Source organism: Electrona antarctica (assembly GCF_951216825.1).
Source record: "Electrona antarctica genome assembly, chromosome: 22".
NCBI lineage: Eukaryota > Metazoa > Chordata > Actinopteri > Myctophiformes > Myctophidae > Electrona > Electrona antarctica.
Genome location: NC_136805.1, coordinates 8628992 through 8655714, shown reverse-complemented (window position 1 = coordinate 8655714; position 26723 = coordinate 8628992). Strand labels below are relative to the sequence as shown.

General features: G+C 44.7%; 1 protein-coding gene across 1 annotated transcript; it reads right to left on the bottom strand.

Moving 5' to 3' along the window:
• Positions 1 to 1329: 1329 nt before the first annotated feature.
• On the bottom strand, positions 1330 to 26354 carry LOC306914967 (uncharacterized protein; the record flags this gene model as incomplete). The annotated part of the gene is made up of 6 exons (XM_079492209.1): positions 26097 to 26354; positions 8716 to 8943; positions 5643 to 5747; positions 4120 to 4206; positions 2991 to 3136; positions 1330 to 1369 (listed from the first exon to the last, which is right to left on the bottom strand). The coding sequence occupies exons 1-6, from the start codon at positions 26226 to 26228 to the stop codon at positions 1330 to 1332; spliced, it is 738 nt and encodes a 245-aa protein (XP_079348335.1). The 5' UTR covers positions 26229 to 26354.
• Between the last annotated feature and the right edge of the window lie 369 nt (positions 26355 to 26723).

Below are 26723 nucleotides of genomic sequence, written 5' to 3'. Positions count from 1 at the left end.
AACTGAGTGGTGCAACTCCCCTCTCCCCCTGCCTCTCTTCTCTCCTCTCTCTCTCTCTGTGTAATTAGCACTAGGCAACAGTGCAACACTATCTCTCTCTCTCTGTTTCTGGCCACTTTTGCCCCTACTGGTACTCATAGCCACACACATAGCCACACACATAGGTTAACACATAGGTTAACAGTTTAACACTGGACATCCTTGGAGTGGTTGCACCACTCAAAATGTGTCAAACACTAAGGGTTTTGCAGTGTGTGTGTGTGTGTGTGTGTGGTGTGTGTGTGTGTGTGAAGTGTGTGTACGTGTACGTGTGCGTGCGTGCGTGCGTGCGTGCGTGCGTGCGTGCGTGCGTGCGTGTGGAATGATCCCTGTCTGCGGTTGGTCCTTATTTCCAGGTATAGTACAGTATAGTAAATGCCTTTGCTCTCGTGTTACAGAGGGCAGATAGCAACTTGTTGGAACCACTCCACCGAGCGCCCGGGGGGCCCCGGCCGGCACCTCAAAGTTTAGATAACACGGCTCTGTGCAGAGATAACACTGGGCTCTTTCGCTTCAAGTCTGGAGCACCACAATCAATATTGCCATACGTTTCAAGACTCGTTTAGATACAGTATTATAGGTCCACATGTTGTTAGTTTATTGTCTGGTTGTTGTACCAGATTGGATCAGGCTTCATGCAGTTAACTCATTAAGATTCTAAAAATGTCTTCTAAATGTCTTCAGTTGTTCTCTAAACTACTTCATGTCAAGGACCCCCAGAATTATATGCATTGGGCTGCAGACCCTCAGATCTCAAATATGTTGTCCCAGGGACCTCCCAGAAGCAAAGATATGAGTTAACACATTTGCTGTGAAAGAATAATATAATCACAATCATAATACAATCCAGATTTTTCAAAAATAAGTACTATAGCAGATCTACAAGCTCATAGCTATGAGCTATGAGCTTGTAGATCAGCTATTTTCCAATAGCTAAAGTATAAATAATGGTTTTAAAAGTGGTTAAAAGCTAAAGCAGGGGTTGACCACTAACGCTTGCCCGCTTGCCCGGGGCAAGTAAAAAAAAATGGTCGGGGCAGGTGAAGGTTGCTACCGGCTTGCCTCGGTCGGGCAAGTGTGCATTTTGAGTGAACGTCTTAGTTTAGTTGGCTATATAAACATTTACACAACATGAGATATTGAACGTGGTCATTACGCGCCGCCTCCGCATCTTCCCCTGCTTTCTTATCTCTCTCCCGAAGCAACCCCCTGCCGCCGCCACCACCACCACCACCACCACACACACTGTAGCTCTACTAGCACGCGTGAAGCTATGAGAGAGGTCCCTGCTCACAGCAAAATCTTGAGCCCCCCAAAACAGGCCAGCAGCCTGGGGAAAAGGTAAAAAATACTACGGGACACAGTCACAGAGAGGAAAAAGTGACGACGAGAAAAAGTAAATGAGTCAGAACAACGTCAGCGAAAGTTTCTCGAGGAGTGGACTGTCGCGTTTCCATGGCTGCTACTACAGCACCGTCCTTCTCTGCAAAGTTTTGCCGTGACTTCCCCAGCTTTCTGACCGGTATGTTCAGTCGGTAAACAATATAAACATGGCATCATGACGACGCCACAACCCGCTTCGCGAGTCGCCAATAAAGCTCTGCCCGAGCAACACTATGTGGCGATGCTCCGTCGTACGGCGGTGTCGCGCCTCGAATGTTGCATGCATGCTTCACAACGCTTGGGATGCGATGCGCCGTGAGCTTGTGTGTGGATCAGCTGTTTTCGGCACACAACACCGTTGTACCACAAAGTAAATCTCGCAGAACGCTTGCACAGTGCACACATCAATATACATTGCCTGCCCAATTGTCAACAATACCATCACTGGTTGGTTTATTGTGTTTTCAGAACGTCGTTGTTTAATGGTTGCCAGTCATTCAATACTCATCTCATGCTGATACTGATAGTATGCTAATGGATGTGTGAAAGTGGAACCTCCAGTAATGAAGAGAGCTACCTCTAATGTTAAAATAAACCTTGTATTGTTAAAATAAAATATAGTATTTACATAACTTGATTGTTTACTGTAGCCTATTGTGACTGACTTAAAACTGGGAAAGGAAACGTTTCAAAGCATGCAAGTAGAAAGTAAAAAATACATTAAAATAAACAGTAATGCAAAATGTAGGCCTACAATATATTTTGGGGGGCAAGTGGCCATGAGCTGAGGGCAAGTGGAACATGAACTTTACTTGCCCAACGGGCAAGTGCCTCTGAGACCTTAGTGTCAACCAAGTGACACATGCGTTCCAGGTCTTAAGGGTTTTTAAGGCATTTTGGGGCGGGAACCCCTTTTGGTTTTTTAAAGCATTATGTTATACTTAATGCTTATCTATATAAGCATTAAGTATCTACAAGTATCTACAAGCTCATAGCGCGGCACCGAGTGCCACGCTACGAGCTTGTAGGTCTGCTATTTTTGAGAAATCGTGAAAATGTGGCGCAAATCTTTTAATATATATTCTTTCAGAGCGAACGTCTCAACGTCTGAAATATTTGCTTCTGGGAGGGTCCCTGGAACAACATATTTTCAGATGGGGGTCGGCGGCCAATTACATATATTTTTGGGTGTCCTTGACATGAAACTGTTTGAGAACCACTGACATAGAAACATGGGGTTTTTCAGAAAACTGTCAGGATTTAGAAGACATAGTCCTCAGGTCAAAATGGGGTTTTTAACCCATTTTGGGCGGGAACCCCTTTTGGTGTTAGCATTATGTTATGCTTTAGCTATTGAAAAATAGCAGATCTACAAGCTCATAGCGCGCCACCGAGTGGCGCGCTACGAGCTTGTAGGTCTGCTATTTTTTTTTAAATCAAAGAACCACTGACATAGAAACATAGCGTTTTCAGAAAACTGTCAGGATTTAGAAGACATTTGTAGAATCGTCCTCAGGTCAAAATGGGGTTTTTAAGGCATTGTACTGTGTGACATCCGTTTGACTGACTTTCTGATGATCTCCTCCAGGCTGCTCCTCATCTTCTCCATCTCTCCCAGACTCTCCAAGGTGGACCTGCCGTCTCCCTCCAGCCTCCTCCTGCTCTTCTCCAGCTCTGCTCGCTGACGCCGCTCCTGCTCCAACTGGTACTCCAGCTGACCATGCAAACACACAGAAATATGATATGCTCCTGCTCCAACTGGTACTCCAGCTGACCATGCAAACGCACAGAAATATGATATGCTCCTGCTCCAACTGGTACTCCAGCTGACCATGCAAACGCACAGAAATATGCACCAGATATATCCCGGTTATCCCAAGATTTTTGTAACCCATTTTTATTCTCCAAGTGTCAATTGTCTAATATAATCCTGAGGGAGTAATACAGTACACTCCCTCTGCCAACCTGGGGAGAGCAACGGACTGACCTCATGCTTCCTTCTATGCATGAGGAGTCCACGCTGCTTCTTTTCACCTGATAGGGGGGAGCTTCCCCGGTAGGACGTAGCGCGTCCGTGGAAGGAACACGTTTATTCCAACCAGTTCCTTTCCCCTCCATCAGGTGCCCCAGCTTGCCAGGGGGAGGCAGTATAGAGACCAGGATTACTGCATGTTTTTTGTGAAGGTATACCTACCCTAGGGGACACGGGGAGAACATGCAAACTCCACACTTGTTTTTTTAATGAACACACGCAAAGCCATTTCATAAATTGGGTCTGAAACCAAACCCTTGTGGTGCTTAATTACGTCATACTGTATAGTCACAATGTATTAACCCATTTTGGGCGGGAACCCCTTTTGGTGTTTTAAACATTATGTTATAATTTAGCTATTGAAAAATAGCAGATCTACAAGCTCATAGCGCGCCACCGAGTGGCGCGCTATGAGCTTGTAGGTCTGCTATTTTTGAAAAATCGTAAAAAATGTGGTGCAAATCTTTGAATATATATTCTTTCAAAGTGAATGTTTTTAACTCGGGTCTAAATGGCTTAAGGACTGTATAAAATGGAGTGCAGCGGGTGTGCATGGAGTGCAGCGGGTGTGCATGGAGTGCAGCGGGTGTGCACGCTGAACACTGGGATGAAGACAGAGCGCGAGGAGGACACAATGGACGACAGACTATCAACAATGAACTCACTTCTTCCGTTTGCATCTGCATCTTGGCCCTCTCCTTGGTCAGAAGGTTCACCTTCTCCTCCTCGCTCTGCAAGTCCTCAATGGCCTGCTGTTGTTGGGGATGAAACGGAGATGGTGGCTGAGCTAGCCTGGTCCGCACATGTGTCCCTAAATCACTCGCCCCCCCCCACCCTCACCCCCCACACCACCACCACCACTTCGCGCTTCACACGCATCTGCCGGCCACATTCAACGAGAAGATGGGACTTAATTTGCTTGAACGGAAAATTGCATGTAAAGACTAGTCATCGCCTGTTTCATCAGAGAGCCCGTCCCCACTCCCCCCGTCAGTGGGTACAAATGAGTTTGGGACATCTGGTGAACAAAATAAAAAGAGATTTCTTTTAGCCAAACAAACCGAAACAGCTGTACGAGTTTATCTAATGATTATGAGCCTTCAGAAGTTTCTTCCACAATCTTCCCTTTGTGTGCCCGGCTCCATCCATAACACAAGACATGTTCAATAAACAGTAGGATGATAATGGAATCCGATTCTAAATTGCCGTCGCGAGTTACATGGAGAGGCAGGCTAGCTACTGTTGGTCAAGGCATCATCTGGCAAGCATTATGGCGCGAGGGGGCCTCTTATAGTAGTCGGCCATAGAATGTGATGAGGTTGTTGGGGCCCGGGATTTACGGTTTTGAAGCGCGTGTAATACTTTGGAAAGCACAGCGGGCCCCGGCGCCTGAGTGTGTATGTGTCCGTGTGCGCGGGGTGAGTGCGTGTAGATAGGGAGGACATTTATCATAAGTGCCAGTTTCGGGCCGGCCTCATATGGTTCCACTTTCCTCATGTTTGGCTTCCAGCAGCGAGAGAGAGAGACATCACACCGTTGTACGTTAACAAATGTGACAAATCTAGGAGTTACAACAACACACGGTCGGCCGTATAGACAAAAACCTCCACACTGCATTAAAAGCTACTCAGTAACGTAACCAGAAGAGGACAAGCATGTTGGAATGTTCCCAAAATGTGGAACTGGTTTGGTTTCCCAAATCCAGTGTTCATTTTGTCGACTAAAACTATGAGGAAAAATGTTCGTCGACAACTTTTTTTTCACTGCAAAAAAAAAACAAAAAAAATAGGCTTTGATTACTGAAACTGAGACTAAATATATTGACAGTTTTGTCAACCAATAAAAACTAGACTGTTGGGAGGGACTAATAAAATAATAATAAAACTAGTAAAAGACGAAGTAATTTTTGGTGTTTGGTGTTTGGTTGCTCTCCGGTGTAGCAGATCTACAAGCTTGTAAAATCAGTGTAAAATCAGGCATTACGATGCCATCAAGGCCCGCCAACATACATTTTAGACAACAACATTAAATTTAGTCGACTAAAATCTTGTGATATTTAGTCGACTAAAACTAGACTAAAACTATAAGACATTTCAGATGACAAGCCTCGAAAGGCTGTGACAAAATAAAGATTTGCTCCCAAAATCACCAGGGCCACAATGATGGTGTGTTGTGTTCTGTCTCATACCTGGCTGAGCTCCACAAGATGCTCTTTCTCCTTCTGGAGCTTCTGCACCAACTCATCTCTCTGGGACAGCTCCTCCGATAGCCTCCTCACCTCTATGTCAGAAGACTGTGTGTGTGTGTGTGTGTGTGTGTGTGTGTGTGTGTGTGTGTGTGTGTGTGTGTGTGTGTGTGTGTGTGTGTGTGTGTGTGTGTGTGTGTGTGTGTGTGTGTGTGTGTGTGTGTGTGTGTGTGTGTGTGTCAGACAGACAGACAGACAGACAGACAGACAGACAGACAGACAGACAGACAGACAGACAGACAGACAGACAGACAGACAGACAGACAGACAGACAGACAGACAGACAGACAGACAGACAGGTCAAGCAGAGAGAAACCCCACAGCAGAATATAAATCACTAGGGATTATAAAGACATTGAGACAGCAGGCTTGAACATATTTTTATTTATAAAGTGTGAATGAATTCACATCCCTCTAACAATATTGATAATGTAAAGTCAAATGAATTCACGTTAGCTGTGAAACTCCTCCAAGAGAGAATCTTGTCCGTTTTGTTCCACATAAATCATCCAGAGAATTAGGTCTTATATTCAGTCCATTCTGAGATCACTAATGTGGGATTTATACTCCCAGCCCTTAAGTGTTTTCCCTTTGCGGAAACAATAATGACGCTGTGAAACCGTGATTGCCGATCCCACAACCGTAAAAAAACAATGATATATTTTATGACCAAACACATGTCACTAGTACTCACTACCCAAACTTTATGACCAAACACATGTCACTAGTACTCACTACCCAAACTTTATGACCAAACACATGTCACTAGTACTCACTACCCAAACTTTATGACCAAACACATGTCACTAGTACTCACTACCCAAACTTTATGACCAAACACATGTCACTAGTACTACTCACTACCCAAACTTTATGACCAAACACATGTCACTAGTACTCACTACCCAAACTTTATGACCAAACACATGTCACTAGTACTCACTACCCAAACTTTATGACCAAACACATGTCACTAGTACTCACTACCCAAACTTTATGACCAAACACATGTCACTAGTACTCACTACCCAAACTTTATGACCAAACACATGTCACTAGTACTCACTACCCAAACTTTATGACCAAACACATGTCACTAGTACTCACTACCCAAACTTTATGACCAAACACATGTCACTAGTACTCACTACCCAAACTTTATGACCAAACACATGTCACTAGTACTCACTACCCAAACTTTATGACCAAACACATGTCACTAGTACTCACTACCCAAACTTTGTTTTTCTTTTCTAGTCAACACAAACTGTCTTCCTCATGCATGTGGCATCCCGGTCTTCATTTTGAAACAACCAGGAACTAATGAGACAAGCGTGGATATTTTGGGAAGCTGTCAAGAGGTTTCCAGCGCACATGCGAGCCAGTGGGGGTGGATGAGAGAGAGAGAGAGAGAGAGAGAGAGAGGAGAAAGCAGGAGAGGTCAGCGAAACATCATGCTCTCTTCAGTGGGGAGAGTATATTTCGGAGTACTTGTACGTTATTCAAAAGAAAAAAAGAAAAAGAAAAGATGAATTATTCACGCGATAGCTATGATACATCCGTCAGAACAAAATGGCTCATTGTGCTCTTGTTCAAACAATTTTGCCCCCGTAGGAAAAATCTAAATAAATCATGTCCATTCAAAGTAACTCGGATTACAGTAACAAATACCCTCAGACATTTAACATAAAGTCATGTCAGTTCCATGCCCCGGAGCCGTGTGTCACATGGGCAGGTCGAGTCTTGCTGATTTTCCCCACAAGCTTTCCTTTTAAAACATCTTCACCACACGGTTCACTTCACATCCCTGGGGAATTTAAGAACGCGCTTCCACGAAGTGCACACGGCCAGATCAAATTGCCAATGGTGGTTAAGACAACATGTAAAAGGAAAGATACAGAAATATGTTGTGATTGAACCGCTGCCTTCCTGCAACAACGAATACCACACAGGGACTCTTTTTTTTCCTCTTCTTTCCACTGGCACAGGTCTTGCGGTGAATGCAATACATTCTTTTAAGAATTCTTGAACAAAGATAGCATCTTAATCCTATAATACACCTCAATTAGATAGATAGAAAATACTGCTGAGGGACTGTAACAGTAGATGTCAAGGCAGCCCCTGTCGTTACTCTCAGTCTCCATGAGACAGGCCTTCGTAATGGGTCGCACAATGCCTGGCGTCCTTCAGGAGCACGCGGTATATAGAATCAATGGGGAGACGCTACTACGCTGTGAATTCTGCACGGGTGTCCCACCCGGTAATTAGGTAGGTCGGAGAAGAAAGACAGAATAATGGCACATGCTGTAGCTACCTTATGCTCCCCTCTGTCAAATTATATCCATCAAATAAGTACAGCAAGAACAAAAAAATACTAAAAGATTATGTTCTTATTCTCTGTAGAGTTGTCTTTCTTTAACCCTCTCCCTCACTCTGTACAGACTGTCTTCAGCTATACATGTTGTTGTCCGGATACTTAGGGAAAGTTCGCGAAATCTGTGGCAAATCTGCTACTAGCTTTCTTCACAAATGTGTTCATAAAAGGTGTTTACTATAACCTCCCAATTTGTTCCAACCCAAATCCCTTGGGCAACTTTGTGTTTCATTCAAAGTTTCATTATGATTTAAGTAGCACGTGACGTGTCAAACTAGGGGGTTTTCATGATTCTGAATCTATTGCACTGGGAGGAGACCCCGGGGCAGACCAAGGCGCAGTTGGAGGAAACAGCTTGTGAGCTTGTAGATCTGCTATTTTCAAATGGCCGAAATGTATATAGCGCTGAAGGGGTTAATGTATGTTTTGTAATAACAATGAAAATCTACAACGTAACTAGTAACTAAAGTTGTGAAATAATTGTAGTGGAGTAAAATTACAATATTTGCATCTGGAGTAGTAGTAAAAAGTACTGAAAATTTGACATACTCAAGTAAAGTCCAAATACCTCTAAATTGTACAGTACTTAATGTAAGTAAATGTACTTAGTTACTTTCCACCACTGGCTATACAGTACAGTACCTGCTTGTCCCTCTCCGTGGCGGTCAGCGCGCTCTCCAGCTCGTCCAGGTCTCGCCTCAGGCTGCCGCACTCGGCCTCCAGCCTCTCGCGGTGGAGGGCCAGCCGGGCCGAGCACGCCTCCTCCTCGTCCAGCCGCTCCGACAGGCCCGACACCTCCATCTCCAGGCCGCGGCGCGCCTTCTCCAGCTGGGCACAGCGCTGCTCCGACGCCTGGGTGCTCTCCTGCTCCTGGCCGAAGGTGGTGGGGGAGGAGGACAGATATAGGACGGATGATGAGGGGCTTTGGTTCAGATCAGTGTTCATTTTGTGGACTGACACTAAAGCTAAAAGACTAAACACTAAGTCCGATCCAGAAGAACACAGTTTGCCGGCCACTGCTACAGAGCTGACAATGAGGTTATATCTTCCCTTCTTCTCTGGAATCCTGCCTCAAAGCAGACCAGAGGTAGAAAACCGTCGTTCCCTGATGTCATCGCTAGGGAGTATAGGGACACATGCATCAGTATACGCAGGTCTCTAAACTACCTCCCCCTGGCCAGCCGGGGCGCCTGATGGAGGGGAAAGGAACTGGTCGGAATAACGTATTCCTTCCGGCCGGGGAAACTCCACCCTGTCAGGTGAAAAGAAGCAGCTTGGACTCCTCATGCATAGAAGGAAGCATGAGGTCAGTCCGCTGCCCCCCCCCCCAGGTTGAGGAAGTATAGCGCCCAGGATTACATTAGATAATTGACACTGGGTGAAGAAATGGGTTGCAAATCATGGGATAAAATTAGGAAAATAGTAAAATATGACATAGATGGAGTCATAAAACTAATCTGAAGTTGCTGTCAAAATGAACACTGGCATGACTAAGACCAACACTAAAAGACTAAGATTTTGATCTGGTCGACTGAGATTAGACTAAGACTAAACCATATTTCGGATGACTAAAATAGGACTCAAACTAAATGTGTTATTCAAAAGACTAAGACTAAATCAGAATTTTGCTGTCAAAATGAACACTGGTTCAGATAAAGGAATATGCCCTATGTCAGCAATTATCATTCTTTCTACACATGTACGCAGCAAAAAGTGAGTGTTTAAAAGCAGGTTGGAAGCTTGAGAGGGACTGACATAATAAATATCAGGGGTGAAGGATGAAAGCCGAGGTGAGAGGGAGTAGACAGATTGGAGATATGAAGAGGGAAACAGTTTAGATAGTACGGAGACATTTCTGTATAGATGATGAAAGCAAAGGCAGAGATACAGTAGCATGCTCTTGTGAAGTCTTACCGCAGGCTATGCCACAAGCTGCAACTTATCCTCCCTCAAGTCAAATACGAAACGTTGACTCATTAGCCTGCCTCCTCGTTAATATAATGCAGCTGGGTGACGTATGGACCGGACCTGATAAGCGAGTTCTACTGAGCAGTACATCATTTTGTCAAAAAGGGCTGATTGCGAGAGTCTGTTGCGATTACCTCTGTTTTCTTACGAACCCAGTCATCATGGGCAAGGCATCTGCACTTCGGCTAATAACATACCCAAATATGTGGGCATTCACCAGATCATCACATTTCCATCTGCATTTATTTCCATAAAAGTGCTTGGCTTGTGCTCTTTCCGAGAATTAGCTTTTCGAAAAAATTGACCTCAGCAAATACTGTTCGTACTTTGGTGCATTCAGTTATAATTTGTTATTTGTTAGTTGCACCATATGACGGTGTCACCTTTCACCTCTCGAACAGGTGTGTAAACCAGTATGCAGGTAGGTAGGACGTGTTCATTCATGACTTCTGCATAAGGCACACGAGATGTAGGTGCACACACACACGCACACGCACACACACGCACACACACACGCACACACACACACACACACACACACACACACACACACAAGTTATACCCACAGCTGCTAGTCTGTGCTCCAGTGCGGTGCTATAGCTATCCCAGGCCAGGTCCTCTGGTTCCGGTTCGGGACCAGGTTCCACCTGCAGCAGGCTGTTCCCATTGGCTTCCTCAGAGTCGTCAGAGAGGGAGTGGCAACGCTGCCGGCGCCTCGCAGGCGTCGCCTCCATCTCGTATAACTCTCGTACTGTAAGACGTCTCGCACTACTGTACAGTAAACCTCACCTCTGTGTGAGGTTCAGTAATCCAACACCTCACCTGCACTGCCTCGATGGAAAATAAACGTACTGACTGTACCTGTACTACTGCCAAACCATCCCCTTGCTCCAAAAAAAGGCTTGGATGTTCTGTTCCACTTCCCTTGTTGTAAGGTATCCCACTCTTGTTCCGGTCAGCCGATCCCCTACTCCTCTTCCTCGCTGCGTTGCGTACAGCTCTGGAAACACTCTGCACACCTGCCGCCGTTGCCTCCCACAGCAGCTCCTTAATCTGTCAGCCGCACCGTGCTTTATCTCTCCCTCTCATTGCTCCTTCTCTACTCTCAGAGAGTCCACCATCCCATGCAAACCCCCCCTCTTTTCAGATAATACTATGCTGCCTGAAATCCAAACATTCTTTTGTTAACTTCCCTTCTACCTGGCCTCTCCTCTAAGCCTCCGGTCCCACTACAGTTCCACACACACACACACACACACGCACAGTTACTCAGCCAGTGCAACTGGCAGCTATACCCCCAGTCCACTCTCAATGCTGAACTGTCCCGTCCTCTCTCTCTCCTCTGGCTCACGAAAAGCAGGTGTCTCTCCCCAGTTTCCCCGGGATCCAAGTGTCTCCCAGAGGGACGATCGTTGGTGTAGGATGTCAGGTCAGACACACACACACACACACACACACACACACACACATGCAAAAGAAAAGTCCTTGGACGACGTGCCGCTCTCTCTTCCCAGAAACACAACCCTCAGCTCCACCATCAAAGCCCTGCAGCTGCACCACCACACAAAGACGTGGAATACGAGGGCAGTATTCCACACACACAGTCAGAAATGCACTTTTATTCTCTGTGTTCCATGTTGTAATTGACATAACGTTCTTGCATGCCCACGCCCACATCATTCCCACAATGCCACGCCATTCATCTTAGCAAGAACAACGAGGCATATTGTGCTTTAGAAGTAAAGCACAGCTGATGTTCTTGAATGAAGCCACCCGGACTGGCATGGCTAGTAGACTAAGACTTGCATGGCTACTAGACTAAGGACTTGCATGGCTAGTAGACTAAGACTGGCATGGCTAGTAGACTAAGACTGGCATGGCTAGTAGACTAAGACTGGCATGGCTAGTAGACTAAGACTTGCATGGCTAGTAGACTAAGACTTGCATGGCTAGTAGACTAAGACTGGCATGGCTAGTAGACTAAGACTGGCATGGCTAGTAGACTAAGACTGGCATGGCTAGTAGACTAAGACTGGCATGGCTAGTAGACTAAGACTGGCATGGCTAGTAGACTAAGACTGGCATGGCTAGTAGACTAAGACTGGCATGGCTAGTAGACTAAGACTGGCATGGCTAGGAGACTAAGACTGGCATGGCTAGTAGACTAAGACTTGCATGGCTAGTAGACTAAGACTGGCATGGCTAGTAGACTAAGACTTGCATGGCTAGTAGACTAAGACTTGCATGGCTAGTAGACTAAGGACTTGCATGGCTAGTAGACTAAGCAATCCTATATCTGAGGTAAACATGGAGCAGTGATGCGGGCAGAATCATTATTAGGTATTGTATTGCATTACAAACAACCATGCAGGTACTTCAGGGAAAACACAAGTGAATGAAGACACCAAGACAATTTCCAATGTATAATCACAAAAGCGTCATGATTTTTGAAACTAAGGTGACATTCACACCAGAAAGCTTTGCTGCGATTAAAACGAATCCTGCTGCGCATTGTCAGAAAGTGCACTTCGTTTGGCAGGTGTGAAGGCTCATTTGGCACGAAACATGCACGTTATGAGTATAATTTGAAATTTTGATCACCATAGATTTCACTGTGTAGGCTATAGTTTATGAATGGAACACATTGATAAAGGTCCGGCCCCTGCTGCGTTTCCAATAGCTGCGGATGACAGTGTGACTGTGAAGGCAAACCGCAACAAATTAAATATGCAAGAAGTCCCAATTCTCCTCCCATTCGCATCGAGTCTACCGAAGTATTAGGTGGGAATGTGACCTAATACTTCCTTCCCGCAAGCCTGCAAACTTTGGAAGCCATAGCCAATAAGATTAGGAGGCCAACTCTGATACACTCCAGAGATAGTGTGTAGTGAAGTATTGGCCCAAATCTGTACAAGTAGTAGAACAAACTGGCGGACATCTAGTTAGGTAGGTGGATATGGGCATGGCCTATAGACTATGGGGAGTTAAGCCATGATCCAAAAAGATGTATATGCTTCAAGAGTTATATGAAAAACTTTAAAGCAGCCTGGTATAGAGTCACCATGAGGCCGATATAAAAACAATGTGAGTCTTCCTTGGCCTACTGGCAGCTTGCATGCAAAGTATGACCGCTGATCGGACCTGCGGTTTCCAAGATTACAGACAGACACAAATACGCAACAAAACATCATCTCCACCCCCCGGACTTCCAGCTTGGTGGAGATAAATATTGTTGTAGAGCATCCGACACGACCAGAGTGTCCAGAAGAATACTGTTGTATTCATGCAATGGAGCCTGAACCTCTCTTGATTATATAAAGCTAAAATAGCACAGGATCTAAAAATGACCAGAACTGGATCCAGTTGGGCCATGTCCTGGAGGATAAGCACCCTGCCAATACCACCACTGGCCCATGGAAGGCATCCAATCCAACCACAAGAACATTAAAACAAACTTCTTTTCTCAGAGAATTCTTTCTCTCTCTCTCTCTCGCTCTTTTCCCCCCCACATTTAATTTTGACAACGTGGTCAGAATTCTTGTGCAGACAGGCAGCACAGTGGAGTCTGTTCATGGCCGTCCACTACGACTCCCACGGGTGCTGAAGAAGCTAGAGACAATAAGCAAAGCCCAGACTCAGCCTCCAAGAGACACCACTTCCCTCCAACACTAACACTATTTCTGACAGGGGGTCGACTGCCAAAGACTAGGCTGTACACTTGTTTCAATGTGACCTTTGGCTTTGGGGCAGTGTTGATTTCATCGACTGAAACTATGGACGAAGAATGTTCGTCGACTCCCTTTTTTCACTGACGAAAACTAAGCAAAAACTAAATAAAAACGAAGCTATGACTATGACTAAAACTATGACTAAATACAGTATATTGTCAATTTCGTCAACAAATAAAAACTAGACTAAAATGTTAGGGAGGGACTAATGGAGAAGAGATCCAGTTTTAAGCTACCGTAGGTTGCATTCTGATATTAGCCGATCTACAAGCTCACAACGCGTCGCACTGCGACGCGTTGTGAGCTTGTAGATCGGCTAATATCAGAATGCAACCAAAGTGTAAAATCTGCCATTACGACACCATCAAGGACCGCCAAAATACATTTTACTCGACTAAATCAACTGTAGTCAGCTAAAATCTTATATTTTGTCGACTAAAATTAGACTAACACTAAAACATTCCAGGTGACTATTCAAGAGACTTTAGGGCTATATTTTGCGCCACCCCTTAACCCTTATCCCTAAACTTATTTGCCATTTTTTACTATTTTAAAAAACCTTTTAAAATAGTTCAAGTAGCTGATCTACAAGCTCACAACATGTAGATGTAGATCGGCTAGTTGAACTATTTTAAAATGATTTTCAAAATAAATAAATTGCAAAATAAGTTAAGGGATAAGGGACAAGGCGCAAGATGGAGCCCTATAACAAAAACTAAAATCTAAATTTGCTGTAGCCAGTCACCCAAAATGTGATCCGATCACGACAGGCTGCATTAGCTAAGAGGTGTGGATGTTCAGAAGAAGTCACGCTGAGCTGGCGTTGTGTGATCAGATCAGCCTGGCGGATCATCCAGAGATTCCAGACCACCTCGTGGAGTATTAGAAGAGCTTGTGTTTGTGTTCAGAAGTATGAATAATCTTCTTTGACTGCACAGTATATATAATAACAAATAAACAAACTATAACCCTTAGCCTTATTCAGAATACATTTTTGGGAGTCCTTTTTATTTAACTATAATTTCCCACGATTTTCTATCCCATTTTTTTCACCCAGTGTCAATTATCTAATGTAATCCTGGGCTCTACACACCCTCCGTCAACCTGGGGAGAGCAACGGACTGACCTCATGCTGGTTCCCTGGTTGGAGCCCTCACTTTACTGCTTGGATGCACCAAATTGTCCATGTGTACATTCCATTCCATTCCAGTGGTCATTGCATTGTGTATCATGTTTGATAATTAAGTTACTACTTAATTGTACTTAATTATACTACTGTATACAGTGACGTAGACTCCGTGGGGGCGGCGGGGCTGGAGCCCCCATGAAGAATTAGACCTGAATATATCATTACTCTATGGAATATATATATTCGCCTCGGTCCGTCCCGTTTGTGCCGCGCCAGGTCGCGCTGCGACCGTTCGCGTCTTTGCATTGACTTTGTATGTAATCGCGCCGCTCTAACCATCCAGAGCCTTAGAAATACCATCCAAGTCTGAACGCACCTTAACACCTCTTTTAAGCGGGGGGGAGGGGGCGGGCCCATCGGGCCCCCATGACGATTATAAAAACATTTCGTCTCTGACTGTATACATTATACACGGAACGAAATTAATAACTGAAATCTAGCCTGCTCTCTCAACCAATTTCCTAAAGCACTTCCAGAATACAATCTCTACAAAGTCTCAAATATGTTCATTGCATTTAATACATCATCTGAATTGAGTCATTTTTCAGATGTATGTCAATACCAAACTTAAATTAATATAGAAAGACACTGCCCAGGATATAATTACAGGTAATGAGAAGACAGGTGTAGTGACAAATTGACTTGGAAAGTGCTCTGGATGCACAGACGATTATTCCCCTGACAACACTTCACCTCTTCAGACTCCACCTCACCCTCACTTCTCAACTCAATTCAACTACACTTTGTAAATCCGTCTGTATAAGAGTGTCTGCTAATTCAGGGGTTCTCAACCTTTTTGGCCGGGGACCCCCGGAAATGCTTTGGCAATGTCTCGGGACCCCCGCCCCGCCCCCTCCCGACCCCCAATATAAATTGACTGCTACAATAACCTTAACCCATTTTGGGCGGGAACCCCTTTTGGTGTTTTAAGCATTATGTTATAATTTAGCTATTGAAAAATAGCAGATCTACAAGCTCATAGCGCGCCACCGAGTGGCGCGCTACGAGCTTGTAGGTCTGCTATTTTTGAAAAATAGTGAACATTTTTTTTAAAAAAGAAATCTTTTTTTGAAAATAATTTGGGGACCCCCTAAAATAATTTGGCGACCCCCCGAGGGGTCGCGACCCACGGGTTGAGAACCCCTGTGCTAATTGATGAATTAATGTTGCTGGAGAAATGGGAGTCTGGAAATCTCTGTTACCTCTGCGACCTGATTCCGGATAAGCGGTTGGAGATGGATGGAGTACAATGGAAACATCCCCCCTGCGGCTTTCTGTGTTATCCTTTTAGCAGAACCTTTGACTGTACTTACTGTACTTACTACCGGTACCGTTAACACATTTAGACGTGAGACTGGTTCTGGCCATAAGGCAGTTTGATGAAAGACACCCTAAAACCTGAGGTCTTTCTGACAAACTTCACAGAATTGAATACGGAAATCCGGAAAAGTACAAAAACAAGAAATGATCACATAGTGATATTTGTCAGGTGAAAGAAGCACTGGTTTCTTTATTTAAGTAACGAACGCTCCTCTCAACCGGCCGGTCTCAATCATAACATACGTTACATAACATTGAGTGTCTCTAGAGATTTCTGTTACCTGCAGTGCTTCCTGTTCCTGGTCATGTGACCTGAGTAACCAATACATGAAAGCAGTGTGTGACTGTGTGTGGCAGCCAATCAGGACTAGGACTAGCCATATAATAGAAGAGTTACGATATTGAGGGGGAAGAAACCGGGCACTCGAGTGCTGTTCATGCAGCCTGAACTGAGCCAAGCTGGAGTTTGAAATACATTGTTTTCAACGAGGGCGGCGCAAATAAGAGCTATTTTAGGCATGTGTGCAACATGCCAACTGTTTTAAAGTATTGTACAGTAACAACTAAAGTCTCTGTAGAAAAGAGTCATCCTAGTTACCAACAGCAACCTTCCCCCTGGCCTACTCATGGATTGGATCCACCCACTTCCTGCTGTCACTCCCTACCAATCAGTAATCTCACCTGCTCTCACTCACACCTCAATCAGTGGCCTGCTATATATACTGCCTGAGTGCCTGTCCATGTAGTCATTGTTTGTCAGCAGCAGCAACGCCACCACCTGAGAGCCCTCTGTCCTTGGTTATGTGTCATTGAAGTGAGTTCAGTTTGTTCATGTTCATTTGTATATTGCATTGTATTGGTTATTTGTGTTAAATGTAATCCTAATCTGTTTTCCTGAACTGTAGAGAATGTGTGTAATGCGCAGTGCACATAGTCACTTTAGTATCAGTAACTTGGATAATATTGAATGTTTATTTCCCATGTTTGTGTACTCCTAATATGTAGTGGTAGGCCTACCCATCCCCCCCCCCCCCTTGAGTCTAATTGTCTTAGGTACCTAACTGTCATTGTTTATGCACTGTTGAATTGTGTGTGTGTGTGTGTGTGTGTGTGTGTGTGTGGTGTGTGTGGTGTGTGTGGTGTGTGTGTGTGTGTGTGTGTGTGTGTGTGTGTGTGTGTGTGTGTGTGTGTGTGTGGTCTCATGAGAGAAGCTATTGTGGGAAGGGTCAAATAGGCGCAAAGGAAAATAAAGGCTTAAACGGAACTCTCCTTGTCTGTATATTCTGACCGATGTACTGTAGGCTACCATGGTGATGTAATTGTCCATGAGCCAGTCTCAATCTAAACCTACCCTACAGTCTCTGTAATGTGTATGTTGTACTAAAAAGGGATTTAAGATCATTAAAGCTGGGCTGTTGCTGAGTCCAATGCATTTCTGCCTACTTCCGGTCCAGGACTTGTCCCTATTTGTTGTCCCCATTCTCAATAGAAGTCTATGTAGGGAGAGCTGCCATTGGACTGGCCCCATGAAGTGAACAGAGTTATGGCTCTGGTCCTCAGTATGACTCGTGTATGACTAGGTCTTCTACATTTCATGAGCATTCACTAGTCACCTGACAAAAAAAGACTACTTCAGAGCAAGTAACGCTGCTGCGGCAGCCGGTCTAAATAGGTTAAACAGTATTCAATAAAAATGCTTCAATAGTACTTGATTAAAATAAAGATTACACCCGGGTGTCTTCAATGCTTGTGTTTACACAAACACTCAAAGCTGGCCATATGAGGAGCTAGCGCCCCTCAAAACTGTAACTTAAAACTGCCAGAACAAGGCACTCAATGATCTTCTCATGTGTATAACACTGATTTCTCTGCTGCCAGAACCATCAGGTGCAACTGCAACACTCATGGTCTGAATGCTCCATCATACCGCTCTTCTCTTCTCCACATGCTTCTCCGCTTCCCTCCTGTTGCCCTTGAACATCTAAACTCCATCATTTCCTCTGCCCACTTGTCTGTTCTCTCCATCTGCAGCCACCTCTTCACCCCCAGAGTCAAAGGGTCCCTCCCAGAAACCCTCAGAGCCAGGGTTATCCAGACGATAAGGTATTTTCCACACGGCTAACTGGGGCATCCGAATCACTCTGGAGGACCCAGGGAGCACTCCACATTGATTTCCCATTAGCCTCGGTACCAGGCTTTCAGTCTGGAGGAACCAAGGGGCCAGTGAGGCTATTCAACGTTGAAGCTCTGGGCCCTAGTGGTAGGAGGAGGGACTACAGGCGGACCCGTGTATTCATGACCGGGAAACCCCGTGCAGCTGGGCTTTAACATTGAGCGCTCGGTTGCACTTCCGCATTTGACCACCAAAATTTGGTGGTCAAATGCGGAAGTAGACGTTCTGAGACGGTACTTCCGGCAGTCTTCCGGGTGCTTCAAAACGCCACTGAGCAACTTCCACTGACATGAATAGCTGGGGGGGCGGAGCTTCGCGCCAGTTCAGTCTCTATCCTTTTATATACTCTATGGGAGGAACGCATTGGTCGCTCTGGTCTAAAAGTGGGAGGAGTCGCTCCAAATTATGTGACGTAGCGCTGCACTGGGGGGGTGAGATCCAATCAGGGCGTGCGCAAATCTCTGCCGTGACCCGCCCCTCTAGCCCATTCTGACCTGAGATCAGATTCTAAAAATGTCTTCTACATCCTGACAGTTTTCTGAAAAAGCTGTTTCTATGTCAGTTGTTCTTCGATTTTAAAAAAATAGCAGACCTACAAGCTCGTAGCGCGCCACTCGGTGGCGCGCTATGAGCTTGTAGATCTGCTATTTTTCAATAGCTAAAGCATAACATAATGCTAACACCAAAAGGGGTTCCCGCCCAGAATGGGTTAGACCAGAAATTAGCTCAGGCTAATTTCCCTGTATAGAAAGTTAGAAACAGTGCACTTTGCTCTTCTGTTTATCGTCCTGCATTCTGGAGATGCAATATATGGATATGGCAAAGATTGGTCTCACCATTAAACACATTGAGAGCCCACGCAAAACTGCCCAAAAATCACTTTCACCTAGAATATCCATTCACATTTTTTATAATTCAGCTGACTGTGGAGACACATGCTGGAACTTTTTACTTTGAAATGTTTTATAGTTTCTGAGTTATTTAATTTAAACGCCAAATGCATTCTCAATGGCGAAAACACAAACTTTGGCACCACGTATAAAAAATAAAAAATAAATCATTGTTTTGATTGTTATGATTTTTAAAAAAAATAAAAAAATATATATTTTTTTCCTTTTCAAAGACGTCCACAGACGTCTTGGGCTATGCCCGTGCGGTAATACCAAAGACGTCCACAGACGTCTTGGGCACAAAATGTGTTAACACAGGAAAGACAAAACTGATAAAGCTAAATCCCCAAACCAACCATCATAAATAATAAAAAATCACACCCGTGTGAAGTGAGGGGCGCTCTTATCAGCTTATCTTATCAGACATACAACATCTCATTCCGGGCAAATCACAATTTGCGTCCTCATCTTTCGTCTTCAATGTCTGTGTTTACACAAACACTCAAAGCTGGCCCTTCAATGACATTCAATGTTTGTGTTAAACAACAATGTTTGTGTTTAACACAAACCCTCAAAGCTGTACATAGGCGGGGCCTGCGGCGCCCCTCAATAAAAATGTGGAGGAAGTCCAGGATGTACCTATACCTGGGAAGCAAGTCAACCCATTCCAGGGTGGGAACCCCTTTTGGTGTTAGCATTACGTTATGCTTTAGCTATTGAAAAATAGCAGATCTACAAGCTCATAGCGCGCCACCGAGTGGCGCGCTATGAGGTTGTAGGTCTGCTATTTTTGAAAAATCGAAGAATGACTGACATAGAAACATAGCTTTTTCAGAAAACTGTCAGGATGTAGAAGACATTTTTTTAATCTGATCTCAGGTCAAAATGGGTTAATGACAGAAGGCTATTCAGGGGCAGATGTAGAGAGTAGGATCTGTAAGGCACGGGGAGCTTTTAACAAAATGGAGATCATGCAAGATCAGTATAGAAACCAAACCTAACCATATTCAAGAGCAACGTCCTTGTGGTTCTCCTGGATGGTGCAGAGTCATGGAAAATGACCCAGGCCATCTGTCACAAGCTGGACATATTCCAAAGAAGATGCATTAGGACAGTGGTTTTCAACCCTTTTCATATCAAGCCAAGGGCCATTATTTATTGGGTATTTGAGCAACGGACCGCCATTTGATGAGATTTAGCCACTCAGATGCAAAAGTTGCAAAGTTTCATTTTACGCTCTCCAGTTAAAGAACCCCCTCGAGGACCACTGGTGGTCCCCCGGACCTCTGTTTGAAAACCACTGCCTTAGGTGAATACTGAGGATATTTTGGCAGTCTCCACTGAAGACCTGTACAGGAGAACAGGCCTGACCCCACTGTCAAAATGTGATCTGGAGAGACCTGCTGTGGAGAAAGAAATTAAAGAGTTTGGGTGTGGAATGTGGAAAAGTGGAATGAAATATTTATATTGCTACAGGTATAGTTCTTCTGAACCAAGCAATTGGTTGAAATAGGCTATCCAGCCGTGCTGAAATGAGCATGACAGCACATCTAGCCGTTAATAGAAGATCTGAGAACGGATTAATCACATTAGATTAGATTAGTGATTAGACCATTTTGGGCGGGAACCCCTTTTGGTGTTAGCATTATGTTATGCTTTGGCTATTGAAAAATAGCAGATCTACAAGCTCATAGCGCTACGAGCTTGTAGGTCTGCTATTTTTTGAAAAATCGAAGAACGACTGACATAGAAACATAGCTTTTTCAGAAAACTGTCAGGATGTAGAAGACATTTTTTAGAATCTGATCTCAGGTCAAAATGGGTTAGACAGAGTTTTGTCAGAGCAGCAGTATTATTATTATCTTAGGAATGGAACAAAAAGGGCAGGTATAATGCGCTCCTGTATTTTAACATCAGTTATTATGGTGGTACTTGGAAAGCCAAATATTTTCTGAGGTGGTACTTATTAAAAGGTTGGGAACCAATGCTGTATAGCACCTTATGTGCTATCCAGCACGAAGAGGATTGAGTATGTAAGTATTCTGGAGATGCTACAAGGATGAATTTGTTGTTGTTGTTGGCACGCACACACGCACGCGCACACACACACACACACACACACACACACACACACACACACACACACACACACACACACACACACACACACACACACACACACACACACACACACACACACACACACACACACAGTGTTGACTTTTTATATTAACAGTAGGGTGATTATTAGAAAGGAATCCACTATGCTAAATCTCTGGCTTAACAGAGGGACAAACTTCCCATGGAAACCTGGACACCTTCCTGGAGCCATTGAGCACCAAATAGCTCTGACAACTAGAGGGTCACATTTCTCACTGGAGTCAAATCAGAAAGGCTCCACGGTATGAATTATGTTGCCTGTTTCCGTCTCCTCCACTGATTCACTCTATTATGTGTATAGTTGGAAGTCAGAAGTGGGGGGAAAAATGATAAAAATGTAATGTTATGTTGGTCTAAAAAGTGTTTGTGGACTATGTGGACGCGTTGATGACGAATCCGCGGTCGAAAGAAGTACGATTGTTTTTACATGAATGACCACTTCACCCATTTTCAACCTATCCTCATAAATATCATTTTTTTGTCTGCTTGGTCAACAGTACCTGTTGTGTCAGAGGAGGGCTGTGTGGACAGTTCAGAAACCCGTCTACAGTGACATCATCGATGAGGAATCCAAGCTGATAGAAACTGCAGGCTTTCTATTCATGGAAAGTTAGCATGCTATAATAGTTAAATATCATCTAAATACACCCGTGTGAACTGAGTGGTGTATGGTCTTATATAGACTGTGATCAGCTGTGGTCTGACGTAATGTCTGACGTAATGAAATCACACCCGTGTGAACTGAGTGGTGTAAGGTCTTATATAGACTGATCAGCTGTGGTCTGACGTAATGTCTGACGTAATGAAATCACACCCGTGTGAACTGGGTGACCATAGCAACCATGCTCATTTTTTGGTACGAACAGACAGACAGACAAACTAACAAAGCCAGTTGTAGGAGTGGTTTACACCACTCAAAAATAAGGACCAAACCTGCCTATACCGATGATCGGCTATTTTTGGATAAAATAAGTATAACATACGGTTGATTGGTTAATTTAGGTTTTGTAATAATAAACTAAATCTACAAAGTATAACCAGTAACCTGTAAGATTTTCAAATAACTCTAGTGGAGTAAAAATCACACAATATTTACTTCTAAGATGTACGGTACAGTAGTGGAGTAGATCAGTAGAAGATATGAAGTATTGAAAGATCACACCTGTGTGAAGTGAGGGGCGCTCTTATCATCATACATCATCTCATTCCGGCATTTAACCCATTTTGGGCAGGAACCCCTTTTGGTGTTAGCATTATGTTATGCTTTAGCTATTGAAAAATAGCAGATCTACAAGCTCATAGCGCGCCACCGAGTGGCGCGCTACGAGCTTGTAGGACTGCTATTTTTGAAAAATCGAAGAACGACTGACATAGAAACATAGCTTTTTCAGAAAACTGTCAGGATGTAGAAGACATTTTTAGAATCTGATCTCAGGTCAAATGGGTTAATGTTTGTGTTTACACACACACTAAAAGCTGGACATAGGAAATAGACATACTCAAAGTTGCGTGTACTTATGTGCGGTACCAGAGTAAATGTACTTTCCACACCATGCACTGGGAGGAAATATCATCTAACGCAGACTCTGCAGGTAATACCTCATATACAGTAACAATACAGTACGGATATCCAGTGCCACCAACAGATGGCCACAATAAGCGGAATTCTCAAATCTCAACGGCAGTTTGATTTGTCGGAACCAGACCAGCAGTAAAATGCAGAGCGAGGGAGGAGCAGTGGTCCGATTCTTTGATTTCTTTTTTCTTTCTTTCTTCAGAGCATTCTTCTGAAGCCATCTGAAGGGTCTGTTAAGGCACTCAGCACCAGTAATGACTAAATCCCCTGGGCAACCCTTGGAGCACTTTCTCCAAACACTGGCAGTATAGCAGCACTGCTCCTCCTCCTCTCTCCTTCTCCCTTTCCTGGCTGCCGCGCCAAGTCCTCTGCTGCCCTTATGCAAGTTTCATTTCATACCGTTACATAATGGCTATTTGAAAAATGTGACAACTACAGTACTGACAACATGATTACAGACATGAGAATCAAACTCAACGTGGAATATTACTTTGTAGTGTGATTTAAGGCCTGCCCTATTTCATACTTTAAAAAATATATATCTATAACAAGGTCACAATGCGCGTGACACGTGAGCTTGCAGATCTGCTATGTTCACTTTTATTTATTTATTATTTTTTTGCCTATAATCACCTGACCAACATAGGGACGCTGGGTTGAAAAGTGGTTAAGAGGTAAAATGGTGCATTTATATAGCACCTTTATCCAAGGCACTTTACATAGATCATTACATTACATTCACCCATTCACACACCCATTCATACACCAATGGCGGCGTAAACCATGCAAGGCACCAACCAGCACATCAGGAGCAATTAGGGGTTCAGTGTCTTGCTCAAGGACTCTTCGACAACTCTGGGGGAGCCCGGGTTCGAACTGGCAACCTTGCGGTTTCCATCCAGCCACTCTACCCCTGAGCCACCGCCGCCTGGTAAGACTGCTGCACAGGAAATGCAGCAATTGTAGATGATAATTGTATTTTATTTGATTGATGATGATCTAATCTGGCCACACACGATGGATATCATGTAGGTGTTTCGGGAAAATAAATCCTACTGTCTGAGGATCATCAGTTGACCAGACAGTGGCCTTGTGGTTAGAGTGTCCGCCCTGAAACTGGGAGGTCGGGGTTCGATCCCCGGTCGGGTCATAACAAAGACTGTAAAAATGGGACCCAATGCCTCCCTGCTTGGCACTCAGCATCAATGGGTTGGATTGGGGGTCAAATCAACTAATGATTCCCGAGTGCGGCGCACGCTGCGGCTCACCGTTCCAAGAGATGGGTCAAATGCGGAGAACAAATTTCACTGCGGTAACATCTGTGACTAATCGTACGACTTTGACTTCAGTTACTTTTGAGTGATTAAAGGATGAACAAACTGTTCCTGCAGAAACACATGTCTTCGTAGAAACGCCGGCTGGCCTCTTCCTAACAGCTGAGCAATCGGTATAAAACCAGTAGTTTTCAACCAGTGGTCCGGGAACCACCAGTGGTTCTTGAGCGGGTTCCAGGTGGCCCCCAGCTAAATGATGGAGAGTTGGTAACCAAATGGACCCTTATAGAGCTTTAACTCTTGATAGTGTAAAATTAAACTATTCTAAATGGACGCTCTCAAGAGTTAAATTATTGTTAAACATCTGCATTACTTAATTTACAAGAAGTCTACACAATAAGAGAATGTAGATGTTATTTTGATCAACGTTTGCCTGTTATCTCTCCTAATGGTACCACATCAATACAACATGGAATTGTGGACAAAATATTATCCAACGACAACAAAATATTCTTTACTTTTGGGTCCGAGTCGAGGCTAAATCTCATCAAATGGTGGTCCATGGTGGCCGATTAAATAATAGACCTTGACATGAAAAGGGTTGAGAACCACTGGCATAAATGGTAAATGGTGCATTTATATAGCGCCTTTATCCAAGGCGCTTTACATAGATTGTGCATTACATTCACCCATTCACACACACATTCATACACCGATTGCGGCGGAAGCCATGCAAGGTACCAACCAGCACATCGGGAGCAATTTGGGGTTCAGTGTCTTGCCCAAGGACACTTCGACATGTAGACAGGAGGAGCCGGGATTCGAACCACCGACCCATGGATCATTGGACAACCTGCTCTACCTCTTGAGCCACAGTCACAGTCGCATAAGCAGTATATACGTCAAACTAAACACCATTACAGCCCGATATGTTGATCCCTGCAACAAAAGGGGGCGTGTCGAAACTTGGGTTCACCTCACTGTAAAGCACTCAATCAGAGGCATGCCCCGGGAGACAACACAGAAGGCTGTGAGTCAGCCGCCACGCACGGTCTCATTAAACACACACACACACACACACACACACACACACACACACACACACACACACACACGCACGCACGCACGCACACACACACACACACACACACACACGCACGCACTGTACTGTTTCTCAATAAAACCATCGACTATAGAAATTGGTCAACACAGCAGTAAAAACCACAGAGAGAGAGAGAGAGAGAGAGAGAGATGGGGAGGGGGGGGGCAATAAAATACCTAGAACAAGCCATGTCTGTCATTGTGAGCGGATCTCACCCCTTCCTGAAGGGTATCATTATGCATTTAATATCATCCACCCAGAGATGGAATAATGACCATGTTTGGAAAAAGTCCTTATTGAGCAGAAACTCAACCCAATCTTGAATAATCACTACGAAAGTGTTTTTTTTCTTCTTATGGAAACAAATGAAAATATGACAGCGAGAGAGAGAGAGAGAGAGAGAGAGAGAGAGAGGGAGGGAGGGAGGGAGGGGGGACAGAGAGAGAGAGGCAGAGACTGAGAGAGGCAGAGAGAGAGATAGAGAGAGAGATAGAGAGAGAGAGAGAGAGAGAGAGAGAGAGAGAGGCGCAGAGAGAGAGAGAGAGAGATAGAGAGAGCATCCTAGTCCCATACAGAGACAGATGGACTCTAGGATAGGATCAGGCTGAGAGGAGATGGTGGGTATGTATATAATGAGACTTACAGCTCGGTACAGAGTGGCCACCTCATTGTTGTCTCTGCTGAGCTGGCCGTTCTGCTGCTCCAGCTCTCCGACCCTGGACAGCAGGCGCTCATTCTGCTCTACGGCTCTCCTCAGCTCCTCTCTCTCCCTCATCCCTGCAGCCTCCTGTGTCTGAGTGTGTCTGAGTGTGCAGCAGCTGCTGCTGCTGCTGCTGCTGCTGTGACAGAGACGCAACCTGAGGCAACACACACCGACACACACACGCACGCACACACACGGACGCACTCACTCACACACACACAAAGCCTGATATTTCAGCCTGGCTGGGTGGCTGTCTGGCTGGCTGTCTGACTCTCACTTATGTCTGGAGTCTGAACAGCCCCCCCCCCCCCCCCGTCTCATTTTCCGCATACACACACACACACAAAAGTGCATACGCACACACGCACGCACGCACGCACGCACGCACGCACACTACTCTGCAGCTTCCATCGTTCAACTAGTGTATGGCCTCAAACACATTATGCACATACCTGCGCATAAATGTGGCAGTACTGTATATGCACCGTGCAACACACACGATGCATTGCACGCACACACACTCACACAACTCCCTCTTCCTCCAGATGGGGCCTCCCGCTGGCTCCC